Raw genomic sequence first — 21,636 nt, 5'->3', positions numbered from 1 at the left:
AGGCGTAAAAAATGGTGCATGAAGTATACCTCAAAAAGTTAAACTACCAATGGTAAAAACAAGTGAGATGTAAGGCAAACATGTATTCCTGTGAACTTTATTTTGATATCAAATAAAAAAAATGTCGCGTGTATCAATTTCAATCACTTACTAAATGCATATGTAATGTTGTTTCATAATTTCCAAATTTATCTCGTGTTGCGCAATTTCAGGAGACATTATTCCGTGATTGTGTTATCACAAACGCGCCATAAAACGAACTTTCAGCCTCTCTCTCTACGTCTCCGCCATTTACCACTCAGTTGTTATGCTTACACAGCAGACCACACTAAAGGGTGGTAGGTAAAAAAGATGGAGCCAAAACTTAATCATGACGTGTCTATATTTGGATGCAGTATTTACTGGGTTTCACTTTCAGTATACACAAGAATGTGATAATTCCGACGTCATCATGAGAAAACTGAGATGAAACACAAACAAACAGAGCAAGTGCGCTATCATCTGCCAGAAGTTGCATTTAGGATGCTACTGTAAATGACATACTATGGATAGATATGCCAAGCTTTTTTACTAATTGCAAACCAAAATATTCATAAGTTACTTAGCTTTACCAAATCCTATGACTTCGAAGTTCACAAATTTTAGTATGCTTTCACTGTTACAGAAAAATAATTTTTTTCCAATTCTCCAAGCTCACTTCACATTTTTCACATACTTTTCACATTTCTTTCAGCAAAGATCAAATCAAGCGTCACAGTTCTTCTTGTCTCTGGATAAAAATAAATGCATACCTCGTATCAACATGACGTAAGAGCGCTTTTCACTAGCATTGTGTGTGAAAATATATTCTAGATGGCACTTTAAAGTTTATGCATATTTCACTACATCATGCTGGCCCCAGGTAAAAAATTTACGCGGAACTAAAATGTTTAAAATAGTTTAAATCCTTTAAAACGCTAACGGTTCCGACATATAAAATAGAATTTTAAATATTGTTTTTAACATTTATTTTTTTTCGCCATAAATTTTTATAAAGGTTTTAAGAACGAACATCCCAGTTTTACATTTCGAACATCACGTACTCCAGACAGACTTCAAAATTTTTATTTGAAGATATCAATGGGAAAATATAAAAAACAATTTTTCAACAAGATAACATTGTTAGTTCCCGATTTAAGAAACGACTACCCTTGAAATTTTCCTTGATTTTACAAAAATATGATATAGATAAAACATCTGGCAACATCATCATCATTTGGATTCATGTAAACAAACTACAAAGGCAAGTTAAACGCGGCCTCCTTTTTTAGATGTTGTCATATTCTGGTCCGTTTTGTATTGCCACTTCTTATGGAGGGTTTACTTGTATCTTACGGAGAACATTCACGATTTTAGTAGATTCTTTGATTTCTTGGTTTTTATTACCTATTATGTTCGAGCTCTGGTTGTTCAAAGTTGAATTGGACGATGTATGATCCCCTTGAATTGCTTTCATTTCATTTGTTATATCAATTGAACTGTGGCCTTCTTGCATCAAACGTCCAGGTGTATCACTGTTCACACTATTTAACCGACTTGATGGTGGGACTTTCTGTTTCTCACATTCTATACTTGCAACTTTAGTGTTACAACTGTTTAGTGAACATGTATCAACACTTTGACTGTTTCGGCTTTGCTTTAGCAGTTTTTTATTTGAAGCACTCAAAGTAGGTAATATTACCCTCATTCCGAATGATTCTGCCGTTAAATTAATCTCTGAAATGACTGCTCGTGATTCAATTTTAATGTCTTCATCTTGTTGTTTCGATTTAGCTATATCTAGAGAGGGTTCTTTATGTGTGTTATCTATCCTTTGTTTCTTTTCCGTTTTATTGTCATTTGCATTCGGGGCTGGCTTCTGCTGGGTGTTAATATCATTTTCATCCGGAGCTGTTTTTTTCTGAGTATTAATATAAATTCCATCTGGGGCTGATTCCTGCTGGATATTAACATCATTTTTATGTGGAGCTTGTTTCTTTTGTGGCCTGATGTCATTTCTATCCGGAACTGGCTTCTGCCGGCCATCATTTACATCTGGGATTGGTTCCTGCCGGATATCACTTTCCACTAGGCTTGGTTTCTGCCAGATATTAATCTCACTGACATCTATCGTTTGTGTTTGTTCCTTCTGTGTACTAACATTGTCATCTAGTTGTTGCTCTGGCATATACCTTACAGTAGATTTAATTTGTGAATTTGAAATGTGTTCTTGCTTCTCCTTCTGCCAGTTCAAAGCAGTATCATTTTCAGATTTCACAATATCTTGAACCATACTCTGCAGCAAGCTCCTAACAATATCCTCTGCATTTAAAGAATTTCTTCTAAAGCTATAGTGAAGTATCATCGGTTGAGGCTAGAACGAAAATCAATAAATTCAATTTCAACAACACGAAACACAAAACTTTTTGGTTAATTTTAAAAATACTTTCTGTTTTCATTTGTATATCACTTTGAATAACACAACAATACTGGATTTACATATAGCAAAGATATATTTAGCACCAACAAGAAAGTTGTGCTACCTTACTTGCAAAAGACTGTATGCGAATTCAAAAGTAAACTACGCAACATTATTCAAAATAAAATTTTTAAGGCTAAAATAAAATTTTGTAAGCCAAACATAAATAGCCTAAAGATTTCAGGTTTTCCAGGAACACCCTAAAAATATACTATTACAATTTGCAAAAGAAGTCACACTTTTTAAGCCTCGGAAGTAAAAAATTGAGGATGTTTTGAAGCTTCACTATAACTTAGTGTTTTTTTTGTATGGCAAGAATGACAGTTTCATTAGAGGTTTTGGATATCACCTTTTTTCAAACTGCATACACTGTAAAACATCGTAGCTATGTTTTATCTTACCAAATAAAAGGATCAAGATCGTAAAACATAATACAAAATAACTTCGATCAAAATATTACGACTAGTTTTCGTAAATAATATTTACACGCTAATTCCATAATTGGCTTGGTAGCTATCAGATGTATTCAATTAACGGTTTTCAGTTAAAAAAAATTTTAACTGTATTCTAATTCCCAATGTCTTTGTAGCTTAGACAATGTTTATAAAAACGGTATAAAACTATTACCTTTCTCTTCCAGTGAATAATAAAAACTTGTCGCAGATTTTCATCGCTATTCAAAAAAACTCCGTCGCAAGTTAGAAACAACTGAAAATAAAAAAAATGAAAACAACATATCATATCTAGTAACGCAAAACAACCCATAAAATAGTAAGACCAAATCTGAGTGTATTTGCAAGTTACACAAGACGAGCGAGGTAATGCAACAAAATATCCTGCCACTTACTCTGCGCTCTGATTGGTTGTCGACATAATAGTTTCTGAGGACAACCAAGCAGTCAGAGAACGAGTAAAGGCGGGTTTCCACTCAAACGAATGTGGTCGACCTCGCGGTCGAATGCGATGGAATTCGAAAGTAGGATTGCTTTCTACTTTTTCGTTGATCGATCGAAATTTATCCAATGAGATTGATTTATACCCACGTGATGTAAACAAATCGACGAAGAAATGAACTTCTCTGAAAAGCGGGAAAAAGAGAAAAATGGCTGAAAACAGTTTAAACAAACGAAAATTTAATTTCATATTTGATGCAGCAACAACAATACACTATTTAACACGAGCAATCATTAAAAGATGAAAATGCATCACCGATAAGTGATTATTTGCAGATGAATGTTGAGCAATTTAGATAACATTTGTAGAATAAGTTGGCGGATTTCAGTGTCTTGGGACAATTCCTCAAGAAGTTTCAAAGCCAGTCTCTCTAAGCAAAGAGTTTGTAGGAAAATGGCTAAGAAATTTTTAAAGAATATTAAAAATATTTTTTTATCGATTCAATATCATTATTTCATATCAAATTTGTATCATCGTTTAGAAATAAAATTGAATGAATCGCCATCAATTCGATCGATTTGACCACATTCGTTTGAGTGGAAACTAGCCTTAAGCATCGATCGATTTGACCACATTCGTTTGAGTGGAAACTAGCCTTAAGCAATTAATTATATCTTGAAATAATTGTAGCTAATTTATGTGACAGGTATCGAACAGATGGGACATGACATTAATACCTCCATGTCAGACACATTTGGCTGTTCATTGACTTTAACATTCAGGTAAATCTTAGTAACTGATTTTCATGGAAAAAAGAAGAAATACTGAAACAGACTTTGCAGAAAGTAACTTGCGATCAAGACTAAGAATCTTAATAAGGTGGAGACAGCGACCCTGTGGTAGATGAATAAAATAAATAAACTGTGCAAACCTGGTGTGTAGTCTGTAATTGTTCATAAAATCTTTGAATAATTTTTTTCAAATGAATAATTTGTGCTCGAGATGAACAAAGCACGTATTTGTCGTGTAATGGCTAAAAGAATACAATATAATATTTTGTCAAAAATTGCACATATTGCACCGGGATTCCGTTTAGTTTTAAACGATTTATTTTTCCCTTATTTTGTGTATGCAACTTAAAAAAACGAACAAAATCGCAAAAATCTAAAAAAAAATTTTGTATTCTCGAAATTAAATTGTCACAAATGGAGATAAATTTTTACTGGGTAAACAAAAAACAGATATGAAGGAAAAATGTGTTGAATGTTAAAAATAATATTTTTCAAGGTCAGTTAAAAAAACATTAATAAATAATTCAACAAAAACACAACAAAATGGCTTTAGGCATTCTTTTTTGTCAATTTATTCCATTTGTCGGAATAACATTTAAATACGTGTTCTTTTTCTTCACCATAACTCGGTGCAATTCAATCCAAAATTTCCATTTCGTGGCAGATTTATATTAAAAGGAATTCAGTTTCTATTTTTTTCATTCAAAATGAAAGATCCTACGGAGTCTGTATTATGAATGGAATGAGAATAGCTCTCACAGTTTGATTCATTTTTACATCGACTATTTTATCTCTTAGATGGCAGCATCGTTAACATGCATGTCAACAAAAGAAACGCAGCACACTACGTCAAACAAGTAGAAATTCGTCTTTTAAATATAAAAATTTGAAAAACAAAAACTCACACTTAACTCAATTTCACCAATATTTGTATATTTTCTATAAAAAGATAAAAAGTAATGACTGAAAGGTACGGTTACATGTAGTGTGAACACATTTCTAAACCTATGACATACAGAAAAAAAATTAACCTGATTATTTTTACAGCATGGTGTCACAAAAATATGACAGATTTAAAATTGCTATTCTCCCAAAAGTGCAAATTTAATTTTTGCGCGATACAGGCGTGCTGATATTGCGCGAAATAAACTTCAATTACGGTGTGCAAAAGTCGCGCGATTGATTATATATATATATATATATATTTTTAATGTACGTCATGTTAGATTTCATGTTAACAACTAAGGAAACTGCACAAAAAAATTATAAAATTAGTGGGCGCGATGTTCAAAAAACACGAAATCTTTGAGAAATAGAAACAAAGAGAAAGCAAACCTACTAAGATGAAGAAAAAGGTCCTTCCAAGGTTCCAGTTATTAAGAGCATACACTACACTTTTGTTCAGTTTAACTCGACAAATATATAAACTCACTTATCCAACTCCAAGCATATATTTATTTGGTTATCATAACGATGCGAATTTGAAAAGTTTGAGAAATCATAATCCGGCTTCGCAGCAACAACCTTTCGTTTATCTGAAAAAAAATAAAGCTTACACCAGCACATTTTAAACTCTAAATTGATGTCTCTATTACGATGCTTAGCTTATGGCGTCATGTTAATCGTAACAACGTTTTCGCGAAAAAAGTTAGTCAGTGCACCAAATTTAGTGCAAAAATTTCACGCAACGTTTTGCGAGGATTTTATAATGCTAAAAGATATACTTTTCTTAAGAGCGGTTGTGGAGTTTCAAACTTTTTTGATGACTGGCAACAACAAAAAATTCAAAAAGGATAAATCCACAGCTTACACAAAAGAAACTGTCTAAATAAAAGGTTTTTTTGTCAGCTTCTACAACCAATTATTAACACGCGCATAACACGTTCATATTGCTGTTGCGAACATGAAAAGGTGTAAACACATGCTTACCTTTTAATTTTACATTGTTAATTTTCGCGTAGAACTCTGCTTCTCTTTTTCTTTCATCTGCAATAAAAAAAAGTCATTCACTAAAACATTCTTAGTGAGCTTCAGCGTTTAGTAGCCTAATTCATGCATAAGCGTTTGGTCAATGCATAAACATCTATATTATTATACCCGTATACGTCTGCCACGCAAAATGGTACCACAAGTAGCGAGACGCACGCAATTTGTTTTAAAAAAGGACAGGCGAAACACCCGTAGATTTTTCCACGGGCCACCAACTAGTATTATAAAAAAATCATGAAATAAGTACGTGTTTCTTTTATAAGAATATGCTTTATAAAAATATCAAGCTGGGATTTTAGGTTAAACACAATAGGTCTATTGTTTAGAACAATAATGACCCGTCTGGTTAGAATTTTGATATTCTTATAAAAAAAGCGTGCATTAGAAATCAGAATGGTTGTAGCCGGCTCACCTTCGACTACATGTGGAAGAAGTTTTGCTACGACATCTTGCATGGTTCGGTCCAGTCTAAAAGCCAATGCTACATTTTTCAAAATAAATCTGAAAAGTCTGGTTGCCTTGCTGCTTGTGATATATTAGGTGATATCAACTGAATAAGTAAGTACAAAGAAGGAACATACTTTAGCTTTGAAAGAGGTTCCGTTTCGTGTATAAGTATACCGCAAGCTGGACAATGTTTTCGAGTCTGTAAGTACCGGACGATACAACTCTTGCAAACTAAAAACAAAGCTGTTTCTATGTTACATTTCTTGCGTTTGCTAAGTTTCCAGTGTTTGAAAATTCACATGAATTTTTTTTTGCCGATCTACCAAAACCGTTGCGAAGGTAACTTAAAAAGACCCTAAAAAGCTACATCAGAGATAAAAACGAATCTTTTACACCAACGATGGCTGTGACGAAATGATTGTCACAGAAAAAAATCCACAACAATTTTTCTCAAATCTTTAAAAACAATTTTCCTTCGCTTCCATTTTTGAGCAAGCGAACTAGAAGCTTTTTTTTGCTGGAGAAATTAAGTCAGGTGAACTTCCAAGCGTTTGCAGAAGGAAAGCTTTATATGAACCAATAAAAATCTCGAAATTAATCATATATTACAGGTTCCTGATTTTTTAAAGCTATATACAGACTCAGAAAAAAACAATAATTGTTTATTTTTCGTATATTTTTTGATTCGTACAAAGTATTACGTTGCTTAGTTCTTGACGTCATAAACCGGCTTAAATAATACTTGCATATCACCTCTCACAACTAGGTGTGAAGTAGAAGTCGCTTGTAGATGATCACTGAAGAGCAATTACTTAGGGTTTAACAGTTACATTTAGATGTTTTAGAAACCACACTAAATTTTTGTAGAATACGAGTAAATAATTTTCTTACACGTGTGTAAACATTCCACGATAGTTGTTGTGTCCACAAAGTAGCCTGCACATAGCAAACACACAAGATGCGGATTCAGCGAACGAATTTTGATTTTTTTCTAAATAAAATATAAAAAATGATATCAACGACAACGGGGATGGATATCCTCACAGAAACCAACTGACATAATTTACTAAAAAACTAAATTAACATTTGAAATTGCAAAGAAGAATATGACATACCATAAGGGGCTCCATAACATCCGCTGTATAAATCTTTTCTTAGTTTTTTATTTTCTAGTAAGTGTAACACGAGCCGTAAATATATTTTACCTTATGCAAAATTTAATATTCTTTCTTCATGCATGAGGTTCAGAAGACAAAAAAGTTGATTTGTGAGGTAAAACGGATGTGTTACAAAAAGCACTTTCTAAATTTATTATGTGTTTTATTTAAGAAATGAAAAGTATGTTCATACAAACATCACATCTCTCCTCACACCTAGAACTTTTCAACATATTATAATTCACTATTCAGAGCATTCACAGAAGAAACAACAATTACTACACACTATAATTCTATTTGCTTGCATATATCATATTACAAATTCAACGTGTAACAGTAGTCCAGCCTTCATCGCCCTCTTTTAATTGATCACGTGGTGGGCCTCTCTCTTCCTTATCTTCTCTGTCACGATCAGATCGCACTCGACTTGCTTGCCAAGAGCGGCCTAAAATGAAAAAATCTTAAATTATTTCCTGTTTACTTTTAGGTGCAAGCAGTGAATCGGATTGTTTTCAGATGAAACATACACACGTATTAAAAACTACCATACGCATGTTCTTAGGCGTTGCAAAACATCCTTACCACATTCCTTACAATATCAGATTTTCGTTTAAGCGAAAAAACAACTAAAAAAAATAAGCCCACCTTCTGAGCGTCCACCGTCGCTGGACCTCCAGCTACCTCCACCCGACGTATTTCCACTATCACCGCGCCAACCTCCAGATCGTCCAACTTGAGGAGAATCGCCGAATCTGTCATCTCTCTTGTCTGCTGGAGGACGGCCGCCATTATCTCGACGCCAAGCATCACCGCGCTCATCTCTTCGATCGAAACCGCGATCGTCTCTTCGCTCGAAATTACGGTCGTCCCTGCGCTCAAAACCACGATCTTCTCTTCGCCCAAAGCCACGGTCGTCTCTGCGATCAAAGCCGCGGTCGTCTCTGCGATCAAATCCACGGTCGTCTCTGCGATCAAATCCACGGTCGTCTCTGCGATCAAATCCACGGTCGTCTCTGCGATCAAATCCACGGTCGTCTCTGCGATCGAAGCCACGGTCGTCTCTGCGATCGATGCCACGGTCGTCTCTGCGATCGAAGCCACGGTCATCACGGCGATCAAAGCCACGGTCATCGCGTCGTGGGCCATCTATTAGACAAAAAATAAATCATTCAACAAAGATTTTGAGTACATTAACTTTTTTTCCTTTAAAAAAAGACATACCTTCGAAATCACGTGGAGTAGCTTCAGCAGGTCTTCTTCTACTAGGAGGAACATATTTTCCACCAGTTACACTTCCAGAAGAGTTCGGTGTACCACTCTTAGCATCCTCGCGACGCCAATGGTTCGGTTCTGAGAATATAAAGAATTATTTGTGTAATTAATGTGAGTGTTTAAGCCGTGCTTGTATTTCGAAAAAAACACGTGAAATTACCTCTTGATGAAGGAGGCTCGTATTTCGTTGATGAAGATGATTGTTGTTGACGCAACTTCTCCTCAATTTCAGCCTCCTTTTCCCGCTGCTTTCGCGCAACTTCATCTAACGCTTTTCTCTTTTCCTCACGTCTTATTCTCTCCTCCTCTTCTGCTTTCCGTTTCCTTTCCTCTTCAGCTTCTTTTTCTAATTTAAAAATCGTGCACATGATAATTTAGACACGCCTTCCTGCTTATAATATTTAAACACGTGTGCACAAATGAAGCGTTGGCAAACGTGACAAGCACATAGACGGTGTTATTTGAAGTTATCCGTAGTGCTAAGTTGAAACAACCTAACAGATACGAGACTTCTTAGGTGTGAAGCAGACTAATTCGAGCACACAAGGGCTCGGGAAATCGAATTAGAGAAAGTTCAAATCGAGCAGCCGTACAAAAAGGATTTCACCAAAAAATTGTTCGAAATAGGATGTTCAAATTGACAACATTTGAGTTAAATGTGTATTGTAGTTCAGTAAAACAGAAAAACAACAAATTACCTCTTCGTGATTGTTCTTCTCGTTCTTTGCGTTTCTGTTCACGTCTTGCTGTAATGAAATCTTGTCTTCTCTGAGCCATACGTTGCTTCTTACGCTGTTCAAGTCTTTCTTTCCTCACCTTCTCAAGATTATTGTCAAATTCTTGCAACCGCGCCTAATAACCAGAGTTTTGATGTAACGTTTAATAGGATAGCTTAATGTAGAGTACAAAACAATAAGGCTGGAAAAATCACGATACCTCATATTCTGAATGGCGATTTCCAAAGAGGTTGTTTAAGAACTCTTCTTTATCATCTTGCATTCTTTGCAATCTATCTTTTGCTTTTATTGCAAGCTGGTGATCTTTTGCAGCATTTTTAATCTAAAAACAAAATACACATCAATCCAGGTTCACATTCTTTCCTGAAAGATTTTTTATTGTATACTCTAGTTAACTATGTCAAAACCGTTGATAGCACAGTTCATAAAGTGTCCTTTAATTACAACTTCCACCATGCCAGTTAATAAACAAAGAAATTCAAGAATTGTAAATTTTTATGTAGAGATGACGACCCTAAAGTGTCCTCAAATTGGCCATGACGCCCTTATTTCGTTGAAGGTAATATTCTTGCTGGCTTGAATTATTGCGCTAATTCTTTGGATTAATAAAACTGGATCATGGAATATCTTTGGAGCATAGAGAAAAAAAACCTACTCTTTCTTCCTCTTCTCGCTCCCAGTCTTCTTCATCCTTAATTTTCTTCTCAGAGAGGAACTTTTCAAGTAGAGGTATTTCTTCCATTCTCATAGCGCGCACTAAGTGGTCGATTCTTTTTTCTTGCGTTCGAAGTTTCAACATTTGTTCACGCTTCTCGCGATCCAGTTGTTCATACTGTCGCTGTAAAATATCTTCTGGATCCATTTCATCAATTTCCTAAGGTTGCAATACCACATGAAAAATTATATAAATAATATTTTTCGCCCTAGACTTCTCTTAAGCAGATAGTACCAGTGTATTTAGTAATAAGTGCAGCTCTAGTCATGTGAAAATTTTTCAGTCACTCTGCTTAATTGTTAGTGTTAGCACAAAAAATACTAAAAAAAAATTTGAACACATGAATTTTCCTGGTGGTAAACATTAAAAACATGTAACTCTTTGTACTTTCTTCATTGAATAGAATGTCGACTATTTCATGTATATCTTAATGAATCCTTGGGTACAAAAAGAAGTACTAACCTTAGGCCGTCTACATAATTAAGCGATTGCTTACCTTAGCTGAAAGATTCTTGAATGCTCTCTTGCCGACATCAGTTCCACGCAGAGATTCAACACGATCCCACACTTGTTGTTTCTGGATTTCTTTCATTTCTTGTACCCTTCGTTCTTTCTCTCTCTTTTCACGCTCGATTTCCAAACGCTTCTCTTCTGCTTCTCTTAATTTCGCTTCATACTGTCGTGCTTGGCGTTTTTCAAGTCTCTCCTATACATACGAATTCACAAAAACACGCATGAACATAATGCTTAAAATGAAGTTCACACACTCTACGTAATTGAATACAAATCTCGTGAAAGATGTCTTTCACGTGCCACAGCATTCTCTTAAAGGATGAGACAGAATACACGCTTCCTAAACATTTTATGTGCTATGATTTTCCTCAAATTTAGAAAAAATAGCTAACCACATGTGCTTAATGAAGTATCATTGGTTATGTTTAATTATATGTTCATTTATTGTATCTTCGCTATAAGGGGTTGTTGAGAAATTAATTTTCGCAAATTTCCAATAGACTTAAAAAAATTAACAATTTAACCCTAACGGGATTTGGGAAAGGAGTAATTAGGGTAAAGATTTTTCCTAAAATATATGTCCTAGTACCTGATTTGTTCTCATGTTCTCAATTTTTTCTTTTCGTGCCTCAATTACAGACTTTCGATTCAACAAATGCATATGTTCTTTGCGTTCTTGTCTCATGTACTGGGAAACAAGTTGCTCTCGCGTTTGTTGGAACTCTTTTACGATTGTCTCAGGGTTGATCAATGCATACGCCTCGTTTACACCTTCAGCCAATGAACACAGCTGACTTCGTAAAATTTCTGAAGGCATGGCCTAAAATGAAATCAAAACAAAATGTATATGAACACTACTACATAGAAAAGTCATATACTCTGTGAGCAACATACTGTTTTAGACAAAATAAATTTATAAAAAATGATTAAGCTTTACTAAAAAAAACAAAAAAAAACAGAAGAAAAATAAAAGAAACTAAAAATTCATACTTGAATGTAAGGGCCGTCCGCAACCTCTTCTTTTAGAGCAACAACCAATGCTGAACCAAAAGTAAGAGACTTCGATTGATGATTAATCGAAATCTGCATGTCACCTTTCTTCACTGACATAACAATGGTGTGTTCCAACTGGTGAATGTCAGCAAAGGGAATCATTTTCATTAATCTTTCAAACGACATACTTTCATACACTTGAGAAATCTAATAAAATTAAATAAAGTCAATTAATAAGATCTACCTGTGCACTCCCATGAAAAGAGAAACTTCTTGTTAATAAAATCCTCAGAGCGTTTCAGTAAAAAACAAAAGTAGCTACAAAAATCCTCACTTCATTGACCAATAAAAAAATTTATACCTGCTTGAGGGCTCTGATAATTGATATTTCCTGGATTGGTTTTACATAATGCGCAATGTTTTCGTCTGAGCTGATTGTAGTAAGTGTTTCATTTACTTTCTTGCACAACTGAAGTGGATTGAACTTAGATTCCAATACATAAAACAGATCTTTTAGCTCAGGTGGAAGATAGGGAATAATAATATTTTCCTACAAAAAAAAATTATTTTGAAATCATTTGAAAGTGAAAACAAAGTTCATGCAGGAACTTCAACATCTACGAACCACAATACATGTACAGGGTACATTATACAACTTTTTTCAGTTTCTTAAATAATTTTCTTTTACATAACTAGAATACAACTATGCCTATGCAAAGGTATAAGCATTTGCCTAAACAAGTCTTTGCAGAGTCCATTTTTCGTATTGGTAACACTTAGGGAAATTAAAATACACAAAGGCTAGGGGCTTTAACAATTTCTACAATGAAGGCAATATAACATAACAAAAGGAAAGAAAGTTCTCAGAATCATCTATCAAGGCGTATGGACTAAATTTGGTATTTGGTGTGAAGCCTCAGTAGCCTTGCTTCGTTTACAACTTAAAAACAAAACAAAAAAAACTAGGTTGAAAAACAAAATTACGTGTTGAAAAAATAAAAATTAGAAGATTTTAGATGACAGGTTTGTGTTTTATCAATCAAATTCCTCTCGCAGAGCACGTGGAAATCGAATTAGACAAAACACTGCAGATCTACAAATTATCAAATTCTTTCGTTATACCTGACTGTTCTTGTTGTATGAAATTGTTGGTAAAACGTTACTTTTAAAAAATGTTTTATTATTATAGTTTTGTATTCCTTTTTTTGTTAAAATGCTGTTGCTTGTGATTTGATTTTGATATGCGTTTGACAATTCACACAACACTTTCAAAAAATTGTCTCCCTTATATTTTAATGTCTTAAAAATAAACTTTCAATTACAAAAAAATTAATAACATTTTAATGTCATTTAAAAAGATTGAGTTCAGATGCTCGATTCTCGTGTTTAAATGTCCCCTACTTGTCTTCAATGCAAAAATATGACAAGCAAAAAAAATACAATGCTATCACACACAAAGATACTGCGAAATTAGTTATGGCATGTATTTGACTGCATGACATCATTTTTCCTCCTGTAAACGCCATTTTAGACTTGCATTAAAAACGTTAAAAAATAACCCAATAAAAACTAATTGCTGAGAACTTCACTTGTTTGTTATGGGGCACTTGTTATTTGCATTGAGCTGGACTGACTAGATACATTATTTTATAATTAATTTATGAGAGTAATACTCAATACACTTACCACATCATTGAGAACAGACTTTCTTGTTGGAAGTGATATCAAACCTAACAATGTCGCCAGCCTTCGATCCTTTTCAGACAAAACAGAATCATAACTAAGATATTCTTCCATTGAGCTTTTACCTGGTGGTATATTGATAGAAAGACTTGCCAAAAGCACTTTACTGCCAATCCTAAACACAAATGAAACTTGTTTTAATTATCATTACAAAACATGTTTATATTCTTGACCATAAAAAGAATTCAAACTTGTCTACCTATGCTGCAGATATTGCGTAATCTAAGAAATTGTGAAATACAAAACCAAAAAATTTTTTTTGTGCAAAAATTACATAAGAATTTCAAAATCACCAGAGAAACAATTGGGTTGATGTTGATCAAAAAAATTGCCAAGGAAAAAAGGTTGTGCAGAATCTTGTATGTTGAAATTTTTTTATAGTTTGTCTCATCAGACCTACATTCCTGTCATCTGGTAGCAAAAAGCCAGAATAATGAGGGTAAGACATTGACATTGGTACACCATCTGAAATTAAATTTTTCAAATGCCATGTAATTTTTTTAAATTTTAAATATAAAATATTAGCTGAAATGTGTGGAGACAAGTTGTATGTTTTGCAGACCAGAGTTTGGAAAAAATAAAGATCAACTTAATGAAATTTCAGTATTTTGTACATAACAGTCCTCAGACTGTGCACAAATTCTCCCAATATATTTTCTATTTATTATGTAAATAATTTTGTACACATTTGGTAAGAGATTTATTACAAAAATTTCCGTTTGCAACTTATTGTTTTCAGGTAAACCTTATATTTATGATGCTATACTGAAAGTGATAACATCATAAATGACTTTTTTTGGAATTTCATTATATCAATATAAAACTAAAAACTGATCAAGTTTTATGTTCTAACTATTAAACTTTTTGGATACAACAGGGTGGGGCCATACTGGCCTACAGACCTATACCAAGTCAAAAATAGTCTGGGCCTAATAAGGTTAAACTTAACAAACCTTTTTAATTCTTCAGGTGTAACAGTCTTTTTTTGGTCCTTGATTAGTGTAAACAATTTTAACAGGGCAGCTGCATGAAACAACTTGTTTTCTGCTTTAAAAAACACAAGAGCAACTTTCTCGTAATAATTTGCCATCATATGTGGCTTTGGTGGCTTCTTAGACATCTGCATTAGGTAATGGATTCCTTCAATTGCACGAAAGGCTTCCTATATCAGAAAAATTAGAAAACTTTTTTATCAATTATTTCTATCAGGTATTTCTATAATTGCTACAACGAAATAAATATTAAAAATGGCAAATAGCCCACAGTGCTTTCAGACAGAAAGAGGTTCTCTTCTCTACAGTCTGATTTTTTCACAGAAATTTTCCCTGCTTTACATTCTTAACAATTGTTGGTATGAAGATATCTTTATTTAGTCACATGAAAACAGTCTCAAAGAGAAAGGTTAGAAATATTGACATGATCTTTAGTTTTTTACCTGCCATAATTCCATTGTTATTGCATTCTCTAACTGAAATAAACGTGTTTCCAAATGCATTTGCAAACTCTCCGGAGCATTCAGGTTGATAGCAGTCGGCTGCCCTTGATACTTTAACACTTGATCCAAGTGATTTTTAATAAGAACACATAACTTCCGAAATTCAGCACGTCGTTGGTATTTTAAACAAAACTTGAAAGCTAACACAAAAATGAAAAATCATAGCAAAATCAGAATACTTCTCGCAGGCTATAAATTAAAAGTTTTTGATGCAATCAAACTGTTGTTGACCACTTAATACATACCACTTTGTGCAGTTTCATGGTACAATCTTTCCACTCGATTGTTATTTCTGAGCAACTCAAGAACATTACGGTATGCTTCCCAAAGAAACTTCACCCATGGTGTTAGTAAAACTCTGTCGGATCTATCTTGTGCATCCTCTGAGCTGACAGAGGACAACATGATCCTAAGTTGCAGGTAAGAATTGCATTTACAAATTTACGCATTTCAAAAATAACTTTTAAAATAATCATATATAGACTTAACTGACCTATTAAGGAATGGTCGATCTCACTCAATGAGCAGACTCTCCTTCAGCGTAATTTTAAAATGATTAGACTCACGCGTTAGAATATTAAAATTCTCAAAGGATGGTGGAGAGCATGAAGGAGAGTCCAAAATATGTTGCAATACAGCAGTAGGTTGCAATACCTAACCTTTTTACCCAACAGTGGCAAAACTCCCATGTGCTCGGACATGCGAACCTTAAAATAGTGAATAGACTTGCCATAATAAGTGGCATTGCAGTCACTAAACAAAAAACTTATAAACAAGTCCGGAGCATAGAAGTTTGGGAATGTGATCTTTAAATGAGAAATAACTACTCAGGGGCATATTAGAGGTAAATACTACTTTAAGTCTACAATGAGGTAAAAACGAACTAAGTAGTTTAGATAATCTGGTCAGCATTTGTAAGGACAATGGTAGCAAAATACACATCTCTTTCTTAGGAACAGTGGTAATCTTTTCCTTACGTTGAAACATGTGTTGAGAAAGTTACGTATGAAGAAATCAACAACATTATCAGGGTAACTATTTTTCCTAAAAGTTTGTCCACTTCAGCATGAAATAATTCAAAACTGGAGCTTAACCTAAAACTATGATACAATGAAGTGGAAATGAGACCATTTATATTACATAGGTATAAAGCTAGCAAAATTGGTTAAAGCACCACTAAATGTGGGTTTCCGATAAACATTAGTAACAAATTTGTTATAACTTCTAGAAATGCAAACGTCTAAAAAAGGCAGTTTGTCATCTGTCTCTACTTCATAAATAAAAGAAATACACTTTAGCAAGAATTTAAATAATCAAAAAATGGTTGAATATCATCTTTGGAATTAAACAAAACAAAAATATCATCAACGTAACGTTTAAATTACTAGGATTTGAATTAACTAAGCCAAATCTATTTTCATAGTGACACATGAACCCATTAGCTAGGGTTGGTCCCATAGTATTTTCCATTAAAAAAAAAGATTGACTCAGTCACCGCCAACTTAATAAGTCAGTTAAGTCTATGCCTCTAGAGCTATTTTGACACAATTTTTTATACGAGTCATTAATTTAGTTATTACTTTTAATTTTATTATATAACGCGATGAATTTGTGTAACGCAAAAAAAAATTTAAAGTTACTTTGCCAAGATTATTTTAGGGATTAAGACAAAAATTGTTTTGAAAAATAACCCCTTAGGTGAAATAGATGACCCGGCCTTAAAAAAAACAAGTTCTCACAACTATATATAAATTGTTTTTTTTTGTAATGGCTTACCCTTCAGGTGTTTGTACTTGATCAAGGTCTTCCACTGTAACAAGTTCAATGGATTGATTTCTTGCTTCTTCAGCATGTTTTTCAGCCAGTTGTAAAAAGAAAGATATAATTTCTTCTAATGAAGCAATGTTCACTTGTTGGCAGATTAACTTGTACTGATATAGACCTTCCTTGGCATTAACAGATCTTTTTAAATCAATACATAGCCCAAGATATGCTTGCAAAATTGGTTCATGTATCTTTTGCCAGTTACGATGCTTCTTACTCTTGATAACATCATACAAAACATCTAAGGCGGCTTCTTTTTTACCAATAACAATAAATTCTAAAAAAATATAAGCATAACATAAAGGTAATTTTTAAATCAATGTCAATTTTAATAAAGTTTAGTTATATTTAGGGGGCATTACCAAATGTGGACAACAATTCAGCATTATTAAAAACTTTAACAACTGGATAGAGCTCACAGAACTCTATCTGATAGAGATTATATAAATTTATAGAGATATAATCTGTCAATTGTTGAGAAACAGTTTGCTGCAGGCCTATCAATAAAGGGTGAGGCACACAAAAATGTGCCTAATTCTGGTAAATAGGGTAATAGCAACTTGGTACTACTTGTGGAACAAACCCTTTTGAATCTTTTTTATCAAAGCTTTAGGGCGCAATTTAGGCCTCTTGTTTCTTAAAGCTTTGCTTCTGATTTACTTATTTTGCATAAACCAAGATCTCCCAGTGCTTGGAATTTGCAAAAGTATGACAGCTAATTTTTTGCCTTATTACAAGCTGTTTAGGTTTTGTGTGATAGCCTTAAAAGGTACAACGTGTTTTCTTTTAAAATAGGAGTAGAAACTTTACTTTCCAGCGTTCTCAGTAGCCATTAAACGCCTATTTTCCAATTGAAATTTATCCCAAATTTCCCAACTTATAAGAGGAGCTAATTGTATTCACTACAAAATATGGGACTTATAGCCCAATTTTAGCAAATTACGAAGGAATAAGATTTCAATAATACCTAAGACCACCTTGATAAAATTACTATTTGGGATTTAGCAGCCCTTATTTTAGAATTCTAGATTACACCTTGCATTCTCATTTTACTTAACGCTTGTTCTCAATGAATTTTTTCAATTTTATCTTGTGAAATATTTTTGTTTGAACTATCCCCTATGTTTAAATCAAAAACAGGAAAGTGACTTCCTTATTTACCAGAGAAAACTACCATGTTTATAATAAATAAAAACTATAAAATAATATGAATTAAAAATGCATCAGATCAAATCAAATGCATAAATAAACATTAACGTTTTAGGAAGAGAAAAAATCCTGCATTTAAGCTACCAAAGTCGTGCAAGCAAAGCAATTACTTAACTAGACAACCACCTAAACATCAATCCATTCTCATGCTGAACGCGAAGCAGAAAGGATAGATCATAGTCTTTGCCATGACTCAGCCGGAATTTCAACCTAAGACCTCCAGCACTAGAAATCAACGCCCTACCACATGGCTACCAGTGAGTCAATTATTATTTGTGTACAATTTCACCATGGCAAATAAGATTATAATGGTTACAATGCCTCATGTTTTTTCGTATTTTCATAAATTAATTACACTCTAGAAAAAACTATCCTTTTTTTGCTCTATTTCTTTGTTTCTTTTTTTGCAAGTCCGATCACACAAGTTCTACAGACTTTGTGTACAATTTTACCATGGCAAATATTACTAACATGAGCTTATATATTTAAAATAATAAATCAGTAATTACATCACAAAATGCACAGTGCTGGTGCAAATTGCAAAAAAATTGTCCAAATATATGCATATGGTAAAATGGGTATAGAGGGCAACCCTGACTTTCTTTAAATTTTCAGTACGTGCCACAAGGTTGTTTTCACTGCAGCAGTTGTTGCTAAGCAGCAAGGAAAAGTCTTTACATAAAACATTCTTTACAATATTCCACATAAGTACCCTTAAAATGGACCCAACATGAGATGTACCCCACATGAGATTTCAAAATGCTAATATGAAATATTGTTGTGTTTATATGAAATTTTTTAAATCAGCCATAACTCTGTTTACACACATGACTTCTTAAACATGCGTAATAGTTTTGTACTCATGCACAATAGACCACTCTTAACCATAATCGGTCCAGGAAATGAAGGCTGAGTTTCAGGCAACTTGATTCTACAAAAGTTAAAAAACTGGAGAAAACACACTTTCGGCTCTAAGAAACTTATAAAAACATGTTTTTTACCTCCTTTCCTACGATATTGTAAAACTATGGAGAGCCGTAGAAACGCATGTAGCTACAATTTAATTATCGTAAGGGTGTATTGTATTTTAAGCACATAGAGTGTTCGCCCATATACAGCTATCGTCCAATTATGGCCAGAGATATAAATTATGTATAACTTCATTTATTTATTACAATGTTATGTTAATTCCTTGTTTGAAACACTTAAGAACCTTTGAACTTCGAAAAAACCAAAGTTCATCAATTCGATTACTTAATTTGTCAAGAAATGTTGGTTCAAAGCTTTTCGAAAATTCTTGCAACTCTTATAAAACTTTATGAATAGGTAAAATTCAATCAACTCTGTGTAAATTACATACTTGGTGCTGTCCTTTATAACTACCTTGTAACAGTTCCATATCCAGACAAGAGAATTGGAAATAATGGACCCAGGAAATTTCAACGTTAAAAAAATATGGCGCCCTAATAGGGCCACATACATTTAATTGGATTTTAATGATTTAAACAATGTAAAGTTTCAGTTTAATAATAAATATTGTAATAAACAACCTGTTGTTATTGTTTACTTTGACATTCCTTTTCCTTTCTTTAATCGTGACAAAACAACCACATGGTCGTTCTCGCGATAAAAATGGGCCCTGGGTGGGTCACAAACTGAGCTAGCATGGTTAAGGAGACTGGAAATGTGAAGCATTTGGAGTGTTATCAGTTGGCATATAAGAATGTTTAACTCCCTCTATTGCAGATTATACTGAAATGATCAGATTTGAGTGTCTATTAAGAAAATTAATTGGTGGTCGGTTAAGGGCGAAGTGGCCGTGAATGTGCGATTCAGGCTAAGTTGTGGTTTTCTCTGTTTACCCAGGGTCTGTTTGTGCTGTACACATGACAAATGGCCATAATGGTGCACGAACATACCTGCACTTATCAGGACCAGACAATAGTTGTTTATCATAGCCGTTAACAAGTTTCGAAGGTAGATGTAAACACTGGCTGTATCTGGGCAAACCCACTCTATCAGTTTATTAGACAAATTTTAAGCACATGTGTCGTGGAGAAATTTTAACACCTGAAATTTTAACACCTGATTTGCGCTAACCAAACATACTATAAGGGTGACCTAGTGGTAGTTAGATTAAATAAAGTGATTAAGCTTACACTAAAAAGTTAGTATACACCTGCTAGCAGTAGAAACTTTAAAAAAGTTTTATAGCTACTAGCCAGCGGTCGAGTAAACGTTGTGTAGCTAGCTAGCCATCACATAAATTAATATTAGCTTTGAAATAATTGTTAATAAATTAGAATTAACTCACCATTAGCTCTTTTCAGAGCATTCTCCGGCTTTTGAAAGTATTGAGGCATTTTCCTCGAAGGTAGTGTTACTGCATAAACACCACTTGTCCACCAAGACTTTTTCGGAAAACACAAAAACTGGACGAAAAGATCAAACACACTAAGTTGTTCAGTAATATTCCAAGGTGTTTTACTGTTTCAGTAGGATTGGCCACTTGGGTTTGTGATCGAATCCGAAAGTAACGTGCCACAAAAACCCTTTTCAAAATAAGGACCATGTGCATCAGCGACCCGTGGTACAGTGAATGATGAATTTTTTGAGAGGTGACTACGGTTGTTTATGCGTAGCAACATAATTCATCGATTTAATATTCAACGAAAACATGTCGGTATTCAACAAATTATTTGAGCATGCAACTATTTGGCTATTCAAAGAAATTATTTCGGTATACAACCACTTATTTGACTATTCAACGATGCAACGAAATTATTTTGATATTCAACGACTTATTTCCAGCATTTAACAGTATTACTAGACGACATTATTAGGACATTTCTAAGCCTGTGTAACGATTTCAATTTTCATCGATTTTTGCTCTTAAGGATATATTCAATCAATTTATTTCAAATTAAAGGATTAGCAGAACAACCCGCGAATCTCCAGGTCATCTATTTAATCCCAGGGCGCTAGATAAAAAAAGGCAAATAAGAGATCCAGAACTACAAGTTGGCAAGTCCTTTTCGAAAACTACCTACGGGAAAAAAATTTGCGTTAGAAAAGATTGTAGAATTAAAGATTGCAAATTTATGGTCGAAAAATCGTAAATTTAGGAACTTAAGATTGCGGACTGGTGATACAATCATGAAATTGCGGAATTAAAGATTGCCAATCTGATATTGTGTCAAGAAATTGCATGAACTGTAAAATCGACCAACCCTTACAAAAGCTTGTACTTAAAATATAATTGTATTTAAAGATTAAAGCCTAAAAGTTTTTCTTTTTAAATGTATCTTATTCGAAACAACCGTGATTTTTTTGAACATGAAAATTTCAAACTAATTTAAC

General features: G+C 33.7%; 2 protein-coding genes across 2 annotated transcripts; both read right to left on the bottom strand.

Annotated features, from left to right (window-relative positions):
* Positions 1-1,140: 1,140 nt before the first annotated feature.
* LOC130645220 (polycomb group protein Psc-like) lies at positions 1,141-7,904 on the bottom strand. The gene is made up of 10 exons (XM_057451134.1): positions 7,734-7,904; positions 7,510-7,609; positions 6,753-6,849; positions 6,584-6,639; positions 6,112-6,168; positions 5,615-5,717; positions 5,088-5,121; positions 4,323-4,424; positions 3,125-3,205; positions 1,141-2,392 (listed from the first exon to the last, which is right to left on the bottom strand). Exons 1-10 carry the CDS (start codon positions 7,746-7,748, stop codon positions 1,349-1,351), a joined length of 1,689 nt encoding a protein of 562 aa, XP_057307117.1. The 5' UTR covers positions 7,749-7,904; the 3' UTR covers positions 1,141-1,348.
* A 146-nt stretch (positions 7,905-8,050) lies between these two features.
* On the bottom strand, positions 8,051-20,748 carry LOC130645211 (eukaryotic translation initiation factor 3 subunit A-like). The gene is made up of 17 exons (XM_057451125.1): positions 20,591-20,748; positions 17,020-17,344; positions 15,489-15,652; positions 15,184-15,383; positions 14,702-14,910; positions 13,692-13,863; positions 12,367-12,555; positions 12,003-12,212; positions 11,602-11,832; positions 10,996-11,205; positions 10,440-10,658; positions 9,984-10,106; positions 9,746-9,899; positions 9,208-9,393; positions 8,997-9,125; positions 8,421-8,921; positions 8,051-8,220 (listed from the first exon to the last, which is right to left on the bottom strand). The coding sequence occupies exons 1-17, from the start codon at positions 20,637-20,639 to the stop codon at positions 8,099-8,101; spliced, it is 3,393 nt and encodes a 1,130-aa protein (XP_057307108.1). The 5' UTR covers positions 20,640-20,748; the 3' UTR covers positions 8,051-8,098.
* Positions 20,749-21,636: the final 888 nt, after the last annotated feature.

Source organism: Hydractinia symbiolongicarpus, chromosome 5, assembly GCF_029227915.1.
Source record: "Hydractinia symbiolongicarpus strain clone_291-10 chromosome 5, HSymV2.1, whole genome shotgun sequence".
NCBI classification, from domain to species: domain Eukaryota; kingdom Metazoa; phylum Cnidaria; class Hydrozoa; order Anthoathecata; family Hydractiniidae; genus Hydractinia; species Hydractinia symbiolongicarpus.
The sequence above is the reverse complement of the archived record's forward strand: the minus strand, read 5'-3'. Positions and strand labels throughout refer to the sequence as shown.